Below are 13,390 nucleotides of genomic sequence, written 5' to 3'. Positions count from 1 at the left end.
CCCCACCCTCAGAGTCAAACATTTCTCTCCTCTCTCCCCTCTCAATCTCCCTCTTTCAGTTTCAAACCATCCCCCCTTGTCCTGGCACAGCAGCCCCTGCTCAGAACTCTGTCCCCAGCTTTCTGAGCAGCCCTCTCAGCACTGCAAGGCCACCAGGAGGTCTCCCTGGAGCCCTCTCCAGGCTGCCCAAGCCCAGCTCTCCCAGCCTGGCCTCCCAGCAGAGGGCTTCCAGCCCTGCCAGCACTCCCACTGAAGGAGCTCACTGCATGGATGCACACACAGACACTGGGGGAAATGCAGTGCTGCTGGCTCCTCTCAGCCACAGCCCAGTGAACCTCTGGAGAGGGGCTGGATGCCTCCAGGAAGGAGCCTGGCCCTCCCCCAGAGCATCACCTTCCTCACCCCTTTGGCTTTCAGCTGGGGCAGTGGGGGCAAGCTCTGCTCCCAGCTCCTGCTCCCACCATGGGTGGCTGTGGCCAGGATCAAGCCAAGTCCTTCTCTGGGCCTCCATCCTGCTCCCTCCCTCACCCCAGCCCCAGCTGCTGCAGGCAGGGAGTGTCTGAGCCATCTGCAAGGTTGGGTTCAAGGCTCTCCTGAGGAGTCAGCAGCTTGAAGAGCTGCCCCCAGGGCTGGGCAGCTATGACACAGAGACAGTGACAGGGAGCTGGGCAGGGAGCTGGGCTGCTGGGGTAGAGCTTGGGTAAAAGGAACAGCAGCCACCACAGGAGCAGTGACTAAGGGTGGCCAAAGGCCTAGAGATGGAAAGTATGAGCAACAAAAGAGGTTGATGGACTCAGAGGATGGCTTGGGCTGGAGGGGACCTCAAAGATCATCCAGTTCCAGCCCCCTGCCATGGCCAGGGACACCTCCCACCAGCCCAGGCTGCTCCAGGCCTCATCCAGCCTGGCCCTGAACACCTCCAGGCAGGGTACAGCCACAGCCTCCCTGGGCAGCCTGTGCCAGAGTCTCCCCAGCCTCACTGGAAAGAATTTCTCCCCAGTCTCCAGTCTCCATCTGCCCTCCTCAAGCTTCCATCCATTGCTCCTCATCCTCTCACTCCCAGCCCTTGTCCCAAGTCCCTCCCCAGCTCTCCTGTAGCTCCCTTCAGCCACTGGGAGGCTGCTCTGAGGTCTCCCTGGAGCCTTCTCTTCTCCAGGCTGAACAGCCCCAGCTCCCCCAGCCAGTCCCCACAGGGGAGGTTCTCCAGGACCATTTCTATGGCCTCCTCTGGAGCCTCTCCAGCAGCTCCAGGTCCTTCTGTGCTGGGGGCCCCAGAGCTGGAGGCAGTGCTGCAGGTGGGCTCTGAGCAGAGCAGAGGGCAGAATCCCCTCCCTGTGCTGCTGCTCTCCCTGCTCTGGCTGCAGCTCAGCACTCAGCTGGCTCTGGGCTGCCAGGGACCACTGCTGGCCCCTGGGGAGTTTGTCACCACCTGACAGCCCCAAGGCCTTCTCCTGCAGGCTGCTCTCAGCCACTCCTCACCCAGCCTGGATCTGTGCCTGGGACCAAATCCCACCCAAGAGCATGGCCTGCCTGCTGCACAGACAGCCTGATCCCAACATGAAATGACAAGTGGCTGCACCACCAAACCCCAGAACCATTTCCTTCTCCTCACACATTACCACTGGCAGCCTCAGGAGAACATGCAAGGGCAGAGCCAGGCCACTCAAGCCCTGCTGGCAGAGTGAAGGTGGGGAGCTTGCAGCACCTACTGCCTGAAAGAAATCCTTAATCCCTGGGAAGGGCAGAAAGTGCTTCAGAGATGACAAGAGATCTCAAGAGCCAGAAAATGCATGATGAAAGACACCCTTTGGCTCCCAGGCACTGGAATTCCATCGAGGTTTGGCTGTAATGAAAGGCAAAATGAGTTGGGCAGCAGTGGCTTTTGGTGTCTGCAGGTCCAGCTCCTCCAGGTCAGCTCAAAACACCACCAGGACCCAGGACCCCAGGACCTGGGGCTTGACAGCAACTGGGCAGGGGGAGGATGATTGAGAATGATCACAAGTCCAAACAAGAGAAAGGATGAGGGGAAAAAATGAGACACCTCAGGAGTGAGCACCAGGACAAACCCCCCCCTGGGACACCCCCCTCAGCTGAGCTCACAGCTCCTGGCAGCTGCAGCCAAGGGGGGCACACCTGGGCTGGACCCCAGGGCACAGGATCTGGGGTCAGCTCTGGCCTCCTCTCGACAGCTGCTGTGCACTGAGGGGGAGATACTGGATTCTGCCAGCGTGGTGGGGCTGGAAGGGATCTCTGGGGATCATTCAGACACACCCCCAGCTAAAGCAGGGCAGCCACAGCGCCCTGCCCAGCAGCACAGTGGCCAAGGGGGGGTTGGAAGCTCTCCACAGGAGGCTCCACAACCTCTCAGGGCAGCCTGCTCCAGCCCTCCAGCACCCTCACACCAAACAAGTTTCTTCTCCTGTTCAGATGGAACCTCCTGGGTTGCAGTTTGTGTCCATAGCCCCTTGTCCTGTCCCTGGGCACTGCTGACAAGAGTCTGGCCCCAGCCTCTTGCTCCTCATCCTTTTATCTGCTGCTGAGCTCTGCTCAGCTCCCCTCTGGGGCTGCTCAGCCCCGGGGCTCTCAGCCTCTGCTCCTCACAGAGCTGCTCCAGGCCCCTCAGCATCTTTGCAGCATCCTCTGGACTCTCTCTGGCAGTTCCTTGCTTCCCTTGAAGGGGGAGCCCTGAACTGGAGGCGGGGAGCAGGGGGGCTGCTGCTGCCCCTCTCTCCTGAATGCCCCCAGCAGCGAGGGGAAACAAACCCGCACTACAGGCAGCACGATCGGCACCGCAAGGAGGAGCGAGCCCTGCCGTCAGCAGGACGAAGGCTGATCACAAGCAGGCCGGAGGGCACAGGCTCCGCTGTCCCTTCCCCACACCCCTGCCCCTGTGCCCCCCAGGGGCGCCCGGGGACCCCTCCGGGCCAGGCCCAGCCCCGCTCCCACCTCCTGCCGGGCAGCGGGCCGCAGCCGCCCACGCCCACCGGCGGCCCGACCCAGGAGAGGTTCTCTAGGGGAAGCCGTCGGGGGTGCGGGGGGGTGCGGCCCGCCTCGGCGGGACCCCCCGGGGCACCCCGGCCGTCGCCGTCACCTCGCAGCTGAACTCCATCTCGGCGTCCATGGTGACGATCCGCACGGTGAAGGTCTTGGGCTGCTTCCTCTTCAGGGAGCTGAAGCTCATGCGGGACGCGATGGCCCCGGCCATGGCGGGGCTGGCGGGGGGTGGAAGCGGCTCAGCGCGGCGGCAGCGCCACGGCGGCGGAGAGGGCCCGGGCCCCGCCGCTCCGGGCCGCGCCGCGCTGGGTCCGCCCCCTCCGGCCTGCCATTGGTTCCGGCCAGGCCTGTTCCCGCCCCGGTCAGGCGGATCGCGCGGCGCGACCGCCAATAGAAAAAGAGTGGGGTGGAAGAAAGGGAGCGGACGAGGCTATGATTGGGCAAACGGGATGCCGCTCAAGAGGAGGGGCCGGGCGAAACTAAGACTACTCCCAGTGCCGGGAGAAGGAAGGCGTGCGGCAGGCCATTGGCGTCCCCTAGCGGCCGGCGGAGTGGATTTGCTGCCGGCGGAAGAGGGAGTGTCAAGCGTATGCGAGGGAGGGGCACTAGGACCCGGCAGCGGTCCAACGTCCCAGGACCCCCGTCCCGCAACGGTGCCACGGGGATCCGTGACCGGGATGTGGGGAGGGGGTCTGTGAACGGTGGGATCCGTGATCGTGGGGTGTCCGTAACCGAGCGGTGCCCCTGACCGAAGGTGTCCCTAATCGTGCTTGTCCGTGACCTGTGGGATGTCCCCGGTGCCGTGGGGTGTCCCCGCCCCACCGGGGGCAGACACGGGGACCGACGGGCGGGGCCACGGGGCAGGACCAGCACTAGGATAACGGGGCGGGACTGGGACCAGTACCGCGATAACGGCACCGGGACCAGCACTGGGATAACAGGACGGGACAGGGACCAGCTCTGGGATAACGGCACCGGGAACAGCACTGGGATAACGGGACGGGACTGGGACCAGTATCGCGATAACGGCACCGGGACCAGCACTGGGATAACGGGACGGGACTGGGACCAGTATCGCGATAACGGGGCGGGAAGCAGCGAGCCAGGATCAAGACCGGGATACAGGCACGGGACTGGGACTGGGGCAGGGCAATGGGACGGGGCTGGGGGCGGAACCAGCGCTGCGCTGAGGGAACCAGGAGCAGGGGACGGAGGCTGGCACTGGGATGATGGGATGGAACCTGGGACCAGCACCAGGGTAAGAAAATGGGACTGGAACCAGCTCAAGGGATAATGGGACGGGAGCTGGGACCAGCACCGGGATAACAGGATGAGAACTGGGAGTAGTGTGGAGTAAGAGAACGGGAACTGGGACCAGGACTGGTAACACAGGACGGGAACTGGGGCCAGCTCGGGGGGGGACGGACCCAGGCTGCCCCCCGCCCCCGCAGCGGGAAGAACGAGGCCTCTGTCCCCGCGGGGACAATGGGGACATTGATCCCCCCCGTGCTGCCCACGCAGGGCGCCCCCCCCCCCCCCCCCCCATGGCAGACCGCGAAGAATCCCCCCGCCGGGCCCCCACCCACGCCGGCACCCAAGGCCCGGGCACCCAGGTGGGCACGGGGCAGGGGGACACATGGAGCGGGATGGGGGCTTGGGAGAGAGGCGGGGGGGGGCGGTCGTGGTATATAGGAGGGGGGAGGATAATGAAGCCCTGAGGTGCTGGAGGGAGGGGGCATAGGGATCTGTGGGTGGGGCATGGGGGCTGGAGCGGCTCTAATGGGGTGCTGTGTGTGGGGGCATGGGGGGTGGGACGGGCATGGGGAGCTGGGGGAGCATGGGGGTGTCATAGTGTGCTATAGACAGGGTTAGAGGGAATCGGGAATCTGGTCGGGGGTCATAGGGTGCCAGAAGGAGGCCATGGGAGACTGAGTGGGGCCATGAGGTACTGGGAAGGGGGACTTGGGGGATGGAGAGGGTAATGGGGAGCCGTGGGGGGGCCGAGGGAGCCCAGGTGCCCATGGGGACCTATGAGGCACAAGGGAGGAGCATATGGGGTCTGCAGGCGAATTAGGGTAAGGGGCTGGGAGGGACTTCGGCAACCCGAGGGGATGCGGGGCGGGGGGGGCCTGAGGGGTCTCTCCTCGGTGCCCCCGCCCCTGGTGACCCCTCCCCATGCAGCCGTGCCGGGCCGTGCCGCGGGTTCACGCCTTTGGTAAGGGGGAGCAGGCGCTGCGCAGGGACCCCCAGGACCCCCCCATACTGAGGGGCTGGCTGCTCAAGCAGGTGTGGGGGGAGCGTTTCTGGGGAGGGGATGGGGTTTGGGGGTGTCTGGGGTAGGGGAGAGGGGGTTCTGAGGTTTGGGGGATCAGAGGGGGGAGAGGTCCTGGGGGAGTTACATGGTCTGGGGTCGTGGTGGGTGCTAGGGGGCTATGCAGTTTGGGGGAGGTGTGGGAGGTGTTTATGGGATTTGGGGTGTCCTGGGGGGGTGCTGGGGGGTGGATGGGTGTGGAGGGAGTCTGAGGTGGTGGGTGCTGGGTGGGGGTTATGGGGCTTGGGGGGTTGAAGTGTGAGGCTTTGGAATGTGAGGAACTAGATAGAGGGTTCGGGGGATCTTGGGGGGGGGGCTGAGTTTTAGAGGGGTCTGAGGTGGACCTATGGGCTGGGGGGTGAGGGGTGCTATGGGGGGGTCAGGAGGGTTGGCAGGGGTGTGGAGTCCCAGGGAGATGATGGGGGTCGGGGGGAGGGGCTTTAGTCCCGTCCCTCTCCCCCAGGACAGCTCAGGGCTGCGGCTCTGGAAGCGGCGCTGGTTTGTACTGGTCGATCTCTGCCTCTACTACTACCTGGGTGAGGGGGGGGACAGGGGAGCCTGGGGAGGTGGGGAGCAGAACACCCGGGGGGGCTTGGGTCACCTGCAATTCCTGGAAGAGACAGAGATCCCTGGGGTAGTTGAGGGTCTGGGGGGTATGGGGAGTTAGGGGTTCCCATGGTCGGTTGGGGATCCCTGGGGCGTTTGGAGTCCCCAGGGCTTTGGGGATACCTGGGAAGATCCAGGGGGATTGGGGGCCCCTGGGACATTGAGGGGTCCCTGGTGATGTTCAGGGGTTCCTGGGGAATTGGGGGTCCCTGATACACCTGGGGGTCTCTCGAGAGGTCTGGGATCCCCAGAGGATTGTGGGGGCAGGGTTCCCTTGGGGTGGAATTCGAGGGTCAGTGGGACATCAGAGGTCCTAGAGGGGGAAGGGTTCCTTGGCGGGTGTCTGACGGTGCCTGAGAGGCTTGGGGACAGCCGGTGCGGCTCGGAGCAGACCCCCGGCACCCTCCCCGGTGGTGCTAGGCGGGCCGGGGTGCCGACGGGGAGGTTCCTGAGGGTTGTCCGCTCCGACATTCCTTTGCCGCGCTCCTCCCTCTTCTCCCCCGCAGACAGCAGCGAGCAGCGGGTGCGGGGTGGCCTCCCCCTGCCCGGCTATGAGATCCGCATCCTGCCCCGCACCGCCCGTGCCCCCCGGTTCCTCTTCACGGTGAGTCCCGGCAGGGCGGGACGCAGGCTCCCGGATCCCGGGTCGGCCCCCGCCATGGCTCGTGTCCCCTCCGTGTTTTCAGGCTGAGCACCCCGGGATGCGGACGTACTGCCTGGGGGCTGAGACCCCCACGGAGCGGAGCGAGTGGGTCAGAGCCCTGCGGCAGGGGGCGGCGGCGCTGCCCCGGTGAGACGGCATGGGTGGGGGCTGAGTCATTGGAGGGCTAGGAGGGGTGCTGGGGGACATGAGGGTCGTGGCAGGGGCCTGGAGGGTAGGGCATGGTTGGGGGGATTTGGGGTTCAGAGGGGATTTAGAGATGTCTGGGGGAGGTCACAGAGGGTTTGGGGAATCTGAGGGGCAGGAGGTGGCTGGAGGCTTTGGGGGTCACAGGGTTTGGTGGGGTGTAGGAGGGTCACAGAAGACTTGAGAGAGTCTGGGGGTAGTTGACGGTTGAAGGCTGAGGTTGGGAGCAGTGTCACAGAGAAGATTTGGGAGCTTTGGGGGGCCAGAGAAGATTTAGGAGTGTCTCAGGGGGTCACAGAAGGTCTGGGGGAAGTGAGGGGCCAGGAGGTGGTTGAGGGTTCAAGAGGGAACAGGAGGGGCAGAAGGGAGCTGAGGGCTTTTGGGGGTCAGAGAGGATTTGGGAGGGTCTGGGGGGCAAAACCTTTAATCCCTACTTTCTCTCCCCACTAGCTCCCCACTCTCCCTGCAGACACCTGAGGAACCTGAGACTACAGGTCCCCCCACACCCCCATTGCCCAGTCCTCCGCTGGGAGAGGAGCCGGGGCACCCCCCCACGCCTCCTCCTCTTCGTGTCCCAGTCCCTCCACTGCCCTCCAGCAAGGTGACTTCAGTGAGGGGCACCGGGAGGGCACGGGCAGGAGGGGGCGCTGGGGCAGGCTGAAGGACCTGTAGAACAGGAAGGGCTATGGGGCAGGAGGAGTTTATGGGATGGGAGGAAGAGCTATGGTGCAGGCTGGGGCTATGGGGCAGGAGGAGACTGTAGGGCAGGCTGGGGCAGACTGTAGGGGAAAGCCCTGGCACAGGCCGCAGCAGCGGTTGGACCCTGCCCTCACCGCGAGTCCCTGCACCACAGGAGGTGGCCCCGGCCCAGATGGGGTCCGGCGGACCGGAGCAGAGCCAGGGGACGGCACGGGGACCCCCAGTCCCCGCCGCAACAGCCGCAGGTAGAGCCCCATCCCTGCCCCGCTGCCCGCCCGGGGGACTCTCCCGCGGGCTCCGCCCCATCTTGACCCCGCCCCGATAGGGAGGAGTCAACTGAAGCCCCGCCTCCCCGGAGCAGCCAGCCCCCAGCGGCGCGCCGGCAGCGGCCCGGATGCGGCTGAGCGAGACGTTACAGCCAATCAGACACTGCGCTCTCCACCTGGGTCTCCTGATTGGCTGCTGGCACCTGAAGCCTCGGATCGGGACGCGCCCTCGCGGGGCACCGCTTCCACACTGTCAGCCAATGAGACTTCGCCGTTGCGGCGGGCGGGGGAGGTTGGGCGTGGCTGGGAGCGAGAAGGTGCGGCCGGGCGGGGGGCGCGGCGGCCAATCAGAATCACCCTCCTCCAAGCCAGCTTCTGACAGGTGGGGGGCGCCACGCTCCGGGGGGCGCCGCGCCCTCGGGGGCGGGGCCGGACGGAGGGGGCGGGGAATCTCATTAGCCGCGCCCCTTCTCGCCAGGCCCCGCCCCGCTGCGGGGGAAAGATGGCGGCGGCGCGAGCCAGCGTGGTGCTGCGGCGGGGAGCGCGGTGAGCGGAGCCGGGGGGTGGCCGGGCCGGGGGAGGGGATCGCCCCATGCCTCCCAGTGTCCCTCAGCACCACCTCCCGGTGTCACCCCACGTCGCCCTGCTGCCCCCGGCACTCCCCGGTGCAGCCCGGTCCCGCCTCTGGAAGACCCCGGCGCCTACCGGTGTCCCCCCGCGTCCCGCTGCTACCTCCCAGTGTCACTGCAGTGCCTCCCAGTGTCACCCCTCATGCCCCCACCGCTCCCTAGTGTCCCCCGTGCCAGCCCCACAGCTCCCCGGTGTCCCTGCAGTATCGCCCCGGTCTCCCGTTACCAGCTGGGTGCCTCCCGGTACTCCCTAGCATCATCCCAGCATCCTCCACTGCCTCTCGGTATCTCCCTCCCAGTACCCCATCGGTGCCTCCCAGTATCCCACTACTGCCTCCCAGCATCACCCATCGCCTCCCCGGTGCCCCCCAGCGCGGTGGGTGTGCCAGTGGGCGTGCCCGGCGGTGTGCGGACCCCCACCCCCCGCCGTCAGCCTGGCTCTTCTGAGCTGAGCTCCCCCCCGGACCAGCCTTCGGCCCCGATTCCCTTCCCCGAAGCCCTGGTTTCCACCCCCCCCCCTCTGCGGCTCCCCTCGGGGTCAGGTCTTGGCACGCCGCCCCGGGGCTGTTAATGCTTCACCAGGTGGGCAAAGGTCTGGCCGCGCTGCCCCGCCGCGGAGGTGCCCCGGCGCTGGGGGGTGGGGGGGGTCCTCCCAGGACTCAGGGGCTGCTTAGGGGCTATGCTCCTCAGCCCATACCCAGCCTGGAGCCCTGGCTCAGTGTGGGCTCAAACCCATCGCGGTCTGAGGAGGTCCAGCTCTGGAGTCCCCAGCACAGACAGGGACTTGGAGCGGGGCCAGAGGAGGCCACAGCAGTGCTGGCAGGGCTGGAAGCCCTCTGCTGTGAGCCAGGCTGAGAGAGTTGGGCTTGGGCAGCCTGGAGAAGAGAAAGCTCCAGGGAGACCTCCTGGTGGCTTTCCAGTGCTGAAAGGACTGCTGAGAAGGGTGGGGACAGACTTTGGAGCAGGGGCTGCTGTGCCAGGACAAAGGGTAATGGTTGGAAACTGAAAGAGGGAGATTCAGCCTGGAGAGAAGAGAGAAATGTTTGCCACTGAGGGTGCAGGGAGCCTGCCCGGGTTGCCCAGAGAGGTGGGAGATGCCCCCTGCCTGGCAGCATTCCAGGTGAGGTTGGTTGTGGCTCTGAGCAGCCTGCTCTGGTTGCAGATGATTGCAGGGGGGTTGGGCTGGATGACCTTCCAACACCAACCAGCATACAGTCCTGTGGAGTCTGGTGTGGTGTCAGGAGCCAAAGCAAACCTGGCAGACCTCTAAAAGCAACATCCACCTGACTGCTCACAATTTATTCATACCCTGAGAGGAGGCAGAGTTGTCAGGGCAAACACCAGTGGCCCTGCGACCCAGAGTCTCTCCTCCTGCCTTGGCACAGACCTTTTTTATCAGTTGATGGACAGCAGCCCACCTGCCATCCCACAGCTCAGGCTCTGAGAGGCTCAGAACACACACTTCAGAGGTCAGCATCAGCCTGCTAAACATGCCTGAGGGGAAGAGGTGAGCCCCTGGCCAAAGCCAAGTGTGAGGAGGCAGTGAGAGGTCCCAGGAACATGCTCCACGTCTGGGAAGCTTCTGGAAACCATTTGCCATCATTGCACCACACCTTGAATCTCGAGTTCAGTCTTGGGCCTCTCACTCCAAGGATGCTGAAGTGCTGCAGAGGGTTCAGAGAAGGGCAGCAAAGATGGGGAAGGGTCTGGAGAACAGGTGAGGAGCAGCTGAGGGAGCTGGGGGTGTTGAGTCTGGAGAAGAGAAGAGAACCTTCTGACTCTACAACTGCCTGAAAGGAGCCTGGAGCCAGGTGGGGGTTGGCCTCTTCTCCCAAGGAACAAGCCATAGGAGAAGAGGAAACAGCCTCAAGGTGCCCCAGGGGAGGGTTAGGTTGGACACGAGGAACAGCTTCATGAGAAGAGTTGTCAAGGTCTGGCCCAGGCTGCCCAGAGCAGTGCTGGAGTCCCCATCCCTGGAGGGGCTTCAAAGCCATGGAGCTGTGGTGCTGAGGCTTAGCAGTGCCCTGGCAGTGCTGGGTGAGCAGCTGGGCTCCCTGCTCTGGAGGGGTGGACAATGCTCCTCGGCAGCTGGGCGGTGCAGGCAGCTCCTGTGCAGCCAGGACCAGCAGCGTGGCCTTCGGTTCCCCTGCTGCCCTCCAGCTGGTGCTTCCCCAGCGCCCCTGCAGCTAGGGGGTGCTGGTGGGGGGGGTGTCCCCCTCTCCTGACCTGCTGTCTCGCAGGGGGTACTCGGGGGACGCCGAGGGCAGCTGGTTCCGCTCCCTCTTTGTGCACAAGGTGGACCCCCGCAAGGACGCCCACTCCAACCTCCTCTCCAAGAAGGAGACCAGCAGCCTCTACAAGATCCAGTGTGAGTGGCCCCACGGGGATACAGTGCTGGGGAAGGCAGCACAGATGGGGTCACCCTGCTGTGGGTGCTGGGGACCCCCCTGCCCCCCTCCCAGCGCCTTGGTTCCCCCCGGCAGCCTCCTTCTCCCCCCTGCAGTTCACAACGTGAAGCCGGAGTGCCTGGACGCCTACAACAGCCTGACGTGAGCCCCACCGCTTCTGGGGAGGGTTCCTGGGGTCCCAGCAGGGGGTTGCCCTGGAGCAGGGGGGTTGGGAAGGCTCATGCAGAGCTGCTTGAGGTCCTGGAGGGATCTATGCCCCTGCTCCTCGCCTCGGTTTCCCTCCCTGTGAAGTGGCTGCAGCCCAGGGCTGCTCCAGCTCCCATTGGGACAGACCCTTTGTGCCCAGCCCCCTCATGCTGGGCTGGGAGGGCAAGAGGGGGTACTGGGAGCATTTGGGGGCATCTGCAAGCCCCCAGGCTGACCCCAGTGTGTCCCTGCAGAGAGGAGGTGCTGCCCAAGCTCCACGTGGATGCCGACTACCCCTGTGACCTGGTGGGCAACTGGAATACGTGGTATGGAGAGCAGGACCAGGCAGGTGAGGGGCTGGGAACGCAGGCAAAGAGCTCAGCTCACCCTGGGGGCTGCCTGTTATGTGGCAGGAGAAGGGTATGAGCTACTGGGGAGAAGGGGGGGCCTGGGGGGTGGTGGTTTGGGGTGCTGCCCCACCCCTCCCCAGCCCCCTGCTCTCCTTCCAGTGCACCTCTGGCGCTTCTCGGGCGGGTACCCGGCGCTCATGGACTGCATGAACAAGCTCAAGCAGAACAAGGTACTGCTGGGATGGGGGCACACAGCCTGAGCTCTGCCCCTCACCACCCCCCTGGCCCATCTCATGCTCACCCCCACCCCACAACCCCTGCCTGGGGCTGCCCTCAGGAGTACCTGGACTTCCGTAAGGAGAGGAGCCGGATGCTGCTGTCCCGCCGGAACCAGCTGCTCCTGGAGTTCAGCTTCTGGAACGAGCCCCTGCCCCGCCAGGGGCCCAACATCTACGAGCTCAGGACCTACAAGCTGAAGGTGAGGGGTGGCCAGAGTAGGGCTCCTGCCTGGGGCCTGGGGAGGGCAGGTGCTGGGCTGACTGGGCACAGGTCTGTGGGGTGGGCAGGCACTTCTCACTGTTCTTCCCTCCCTTCCCAGCCAGGGACCATGATTGAATGGGGCAACAACTGGTGAGTGTCTGTTACCCAGCATGGGGGGACCGAGGGGGGAGAAGGTCCCTTTGGAGCAGGGGGAGGCCCTTGGACACCTACCTCCTGTCCCCCCTCCCATGCCTGCTGCCGCCTGCAGGGCTCGGGCCATTAAGTACCGGCAGGAGAACCAGGAGGCAGTGGGAGGCTTCTTCTCCCAGATCGGGGAGCTGTACGTCGTGCACCACCTCTGGGGTGAGCCCCCCGACCCCCACCTCACCCTGGGACACCCCCATCCTGGGGGCTGGGGGCGTGCTGGGTCTTGGGTACCAGTGCTGTCCCCTCCCTGCAGCCTACAAGGACCTGCAGTCCCGGGAGGAGACCAGGAATGCAGCCTGGAGGAAGAGGGGCTGGGATGAGAATGTCTACTACACTGGTGAGCAAGACCCCTGCCCATGCTGGGGACCCCTGCCCATGCTGGGGACCCCTGCTCATGCTGGGGATGCCCTGCCTGCACTGGGGTCCTCTGCCTGCCCCAGGGACCCCTGTGCAGGGTGGGGACCCCTTGCCTGCGCTGCAAACCCTACAGCCCTACTGGGGCCCTCTGCCTACACCAGGGACCCTTGCTCGTGCTGGGGACCCCCTGCTGCACTGGGGGATCCCTTGCCTGCACCAGAGACCCCCTGCTCACAACCAAGGACCCCCTGCCTGCACCAGAGACCCTCTGCCCTCCCTGGGGACCCCCCTCCCCTCTCACCAGTCTCTCCTTCCTTTTGCAGTGCCGCTGATCCGGACCATGGAGTCACGGATCATGATCCCCCTGAAGATCTCCCCCCTGCAGTGAGCAGGGCTCTGCTCCAGGGGCTCTGCACCAGGGGCTCTGCACCGGGGGCTCTGCTCCAGGGCATCTCTCTGCACTGGGGGGGATGGGACTCGCTCCCTGCCTGCACCCCAGCTCCCTGCTGGAGAGGGGCACTGACCCCCTCAGCACCCAGGTCTCCCCAGTTTGGGGTGCCCTGTGGAGGATGAGAGCAGGGAGGGGGTCTGAAGGGTGGGAGCCCCCCAACCTGCAGTGGGTCCCCAAGTGTGGCAGGGGAGGGCACTGCCTGGGTGGGGCTGTAAAGGTTCTGTGGGGGTCTTAATTATTCCTGATGGGTCCAGTGGGTGCCTTTCCTGCCAGGAGCCTGCCCCTCTGTGGGACATTGCCAATTAAATATTTAATGTGCCCAGGCCTGGCCCTCTCTGGGGTACTTGCCCCCCCTGCTAAGGGTTGCAGATCCCTCCCAAGCTGCTCTTACCCAGGCAGACACCCTGCCCCATGCCATGGGTGCTCCCACCACCAAAGAGGAGGACATCCTGCACCAAAAGACCCCCACCCACGATTGTCCTGGTGCCCTGACTTCCCCTCACCAATCCTCTGAGTGTTCCCAGTGCCACCTCCTACCACCCTGCCCCCTGCTCCAAACCCAGGGGCAATTTCAGTATCCCTGGGGACCCCACACCCCA

General features: G+C 65.2%; 3 protein-coding genes across 8 annotated transcripts in view; 2 read left to right on the top strand and 1 right to left on the bottom strand.

Moving 5' to 3' along the window:
* Positions 1 to 3,286, bottom strand: part of NF2 (NF2, moesin-ezrin-radixin like (MERLIN) tumor suppressor) — a 60,142-nt gene extending 56,856 nt beyond the window's left edge. For 5 of the 6 annotated variants that reach the window (XM_068161831.1, XM_068161830.1, XM_068161828.1 and 2 more), the window contains exon 1: positions 3,092 to 3,286. In XM_068161831.1, the coding sequence (XP_068017932.1) occupies positions 3,092 to 3,205 (114 nt within the window). In that variant the 5' untranslated portion in view covers positions 3,206 to 3,286. The remainder of the gene's footprint in view (positions 1 to 3,091) is intronic. The other variant, XM_068161833.1, reaches the window with a different exon arrangement.
* A 297-nt stretch (positions 3,287 to 3,583) lies between these two features.
* PLEKHA4 (pleckstrin homology domain containing A4) lies at positions 3,584 to 8,173 on the top strand. The gene is made up of 10 exons (XM_068161726.1): positions 3,584 to 3,673; positions 3,749 to 4,252; positions 4,446 to 4,607; positions 5,176 to 5,280; positions 5,769 to 5,841; positions 6,418 to 6,515; positions 6,598 to 6,701; positions 7,209 to 7,359; positions 7,612 to 7,702; positions 7,783 to 8,173. The coding sequence occupies exons 1-10, from the start codon at positions 3,584 to 3,586 to the stop codon at positions 8,100 to 8,102; spliced, it is 1,698 nt and encodes a 565-aa protein (XP_068017827.1). The 3' UTR covers positions 8,103 to 8,173.
* On the top strand, positions 8,172 to 13,113 carry NIPSNAP1 (nipsnap homolog 1). The gene is made up of 10 exons (XM_068161827.1): positions 8,172 to 8,269; positions 10,593 to 10,720; positions 10,856 to 10,901; positions 11,201 to 11,295; positions 11,456 to 11,526; positions 11,634 to 11,774; positions 11,895 to 11,926; positions 12,045 to 12,139; positions 12,237 to 12,320; positions 12,664 to 13,113. The coding sequence occupies exons 1-10, from the start codon at positions 8,226 to 8,228 to the stop codon at positions 12,726 to 12,728; spliced, it is 801 nt and encodes a 266-aa protein (XP_068017928.1). The 5' UTR covers positions 8,172 to 8,225; the 3' UTR covers positions 12,729 to 13,113.
* Positions 13,114 to 13,390: the final 277 nt, after the last annotated feature.

This window comes from Melanerpes formicivorus, unplaced genomic scaffold, assembly GCF_026170545.1.
Source record: "Melanerpes formicivorus ecotype bairdi unplaced genomic scaffold, bMelFor1.0.p_v2 SCAF_60, whole genome shotgun sequence".
Classification (NCBI taxonomy): Eukaryota; Metazoa; Chordata; class Aves; order Piciformes; family Picidae; genus Melanerpes; species Melanerpes formicivorus.
The sequence above is the reverse complement of the archived record's forward strand: the minus strand, read 5'-3'. Positions and strand labels throughout refer to the sequence as shown.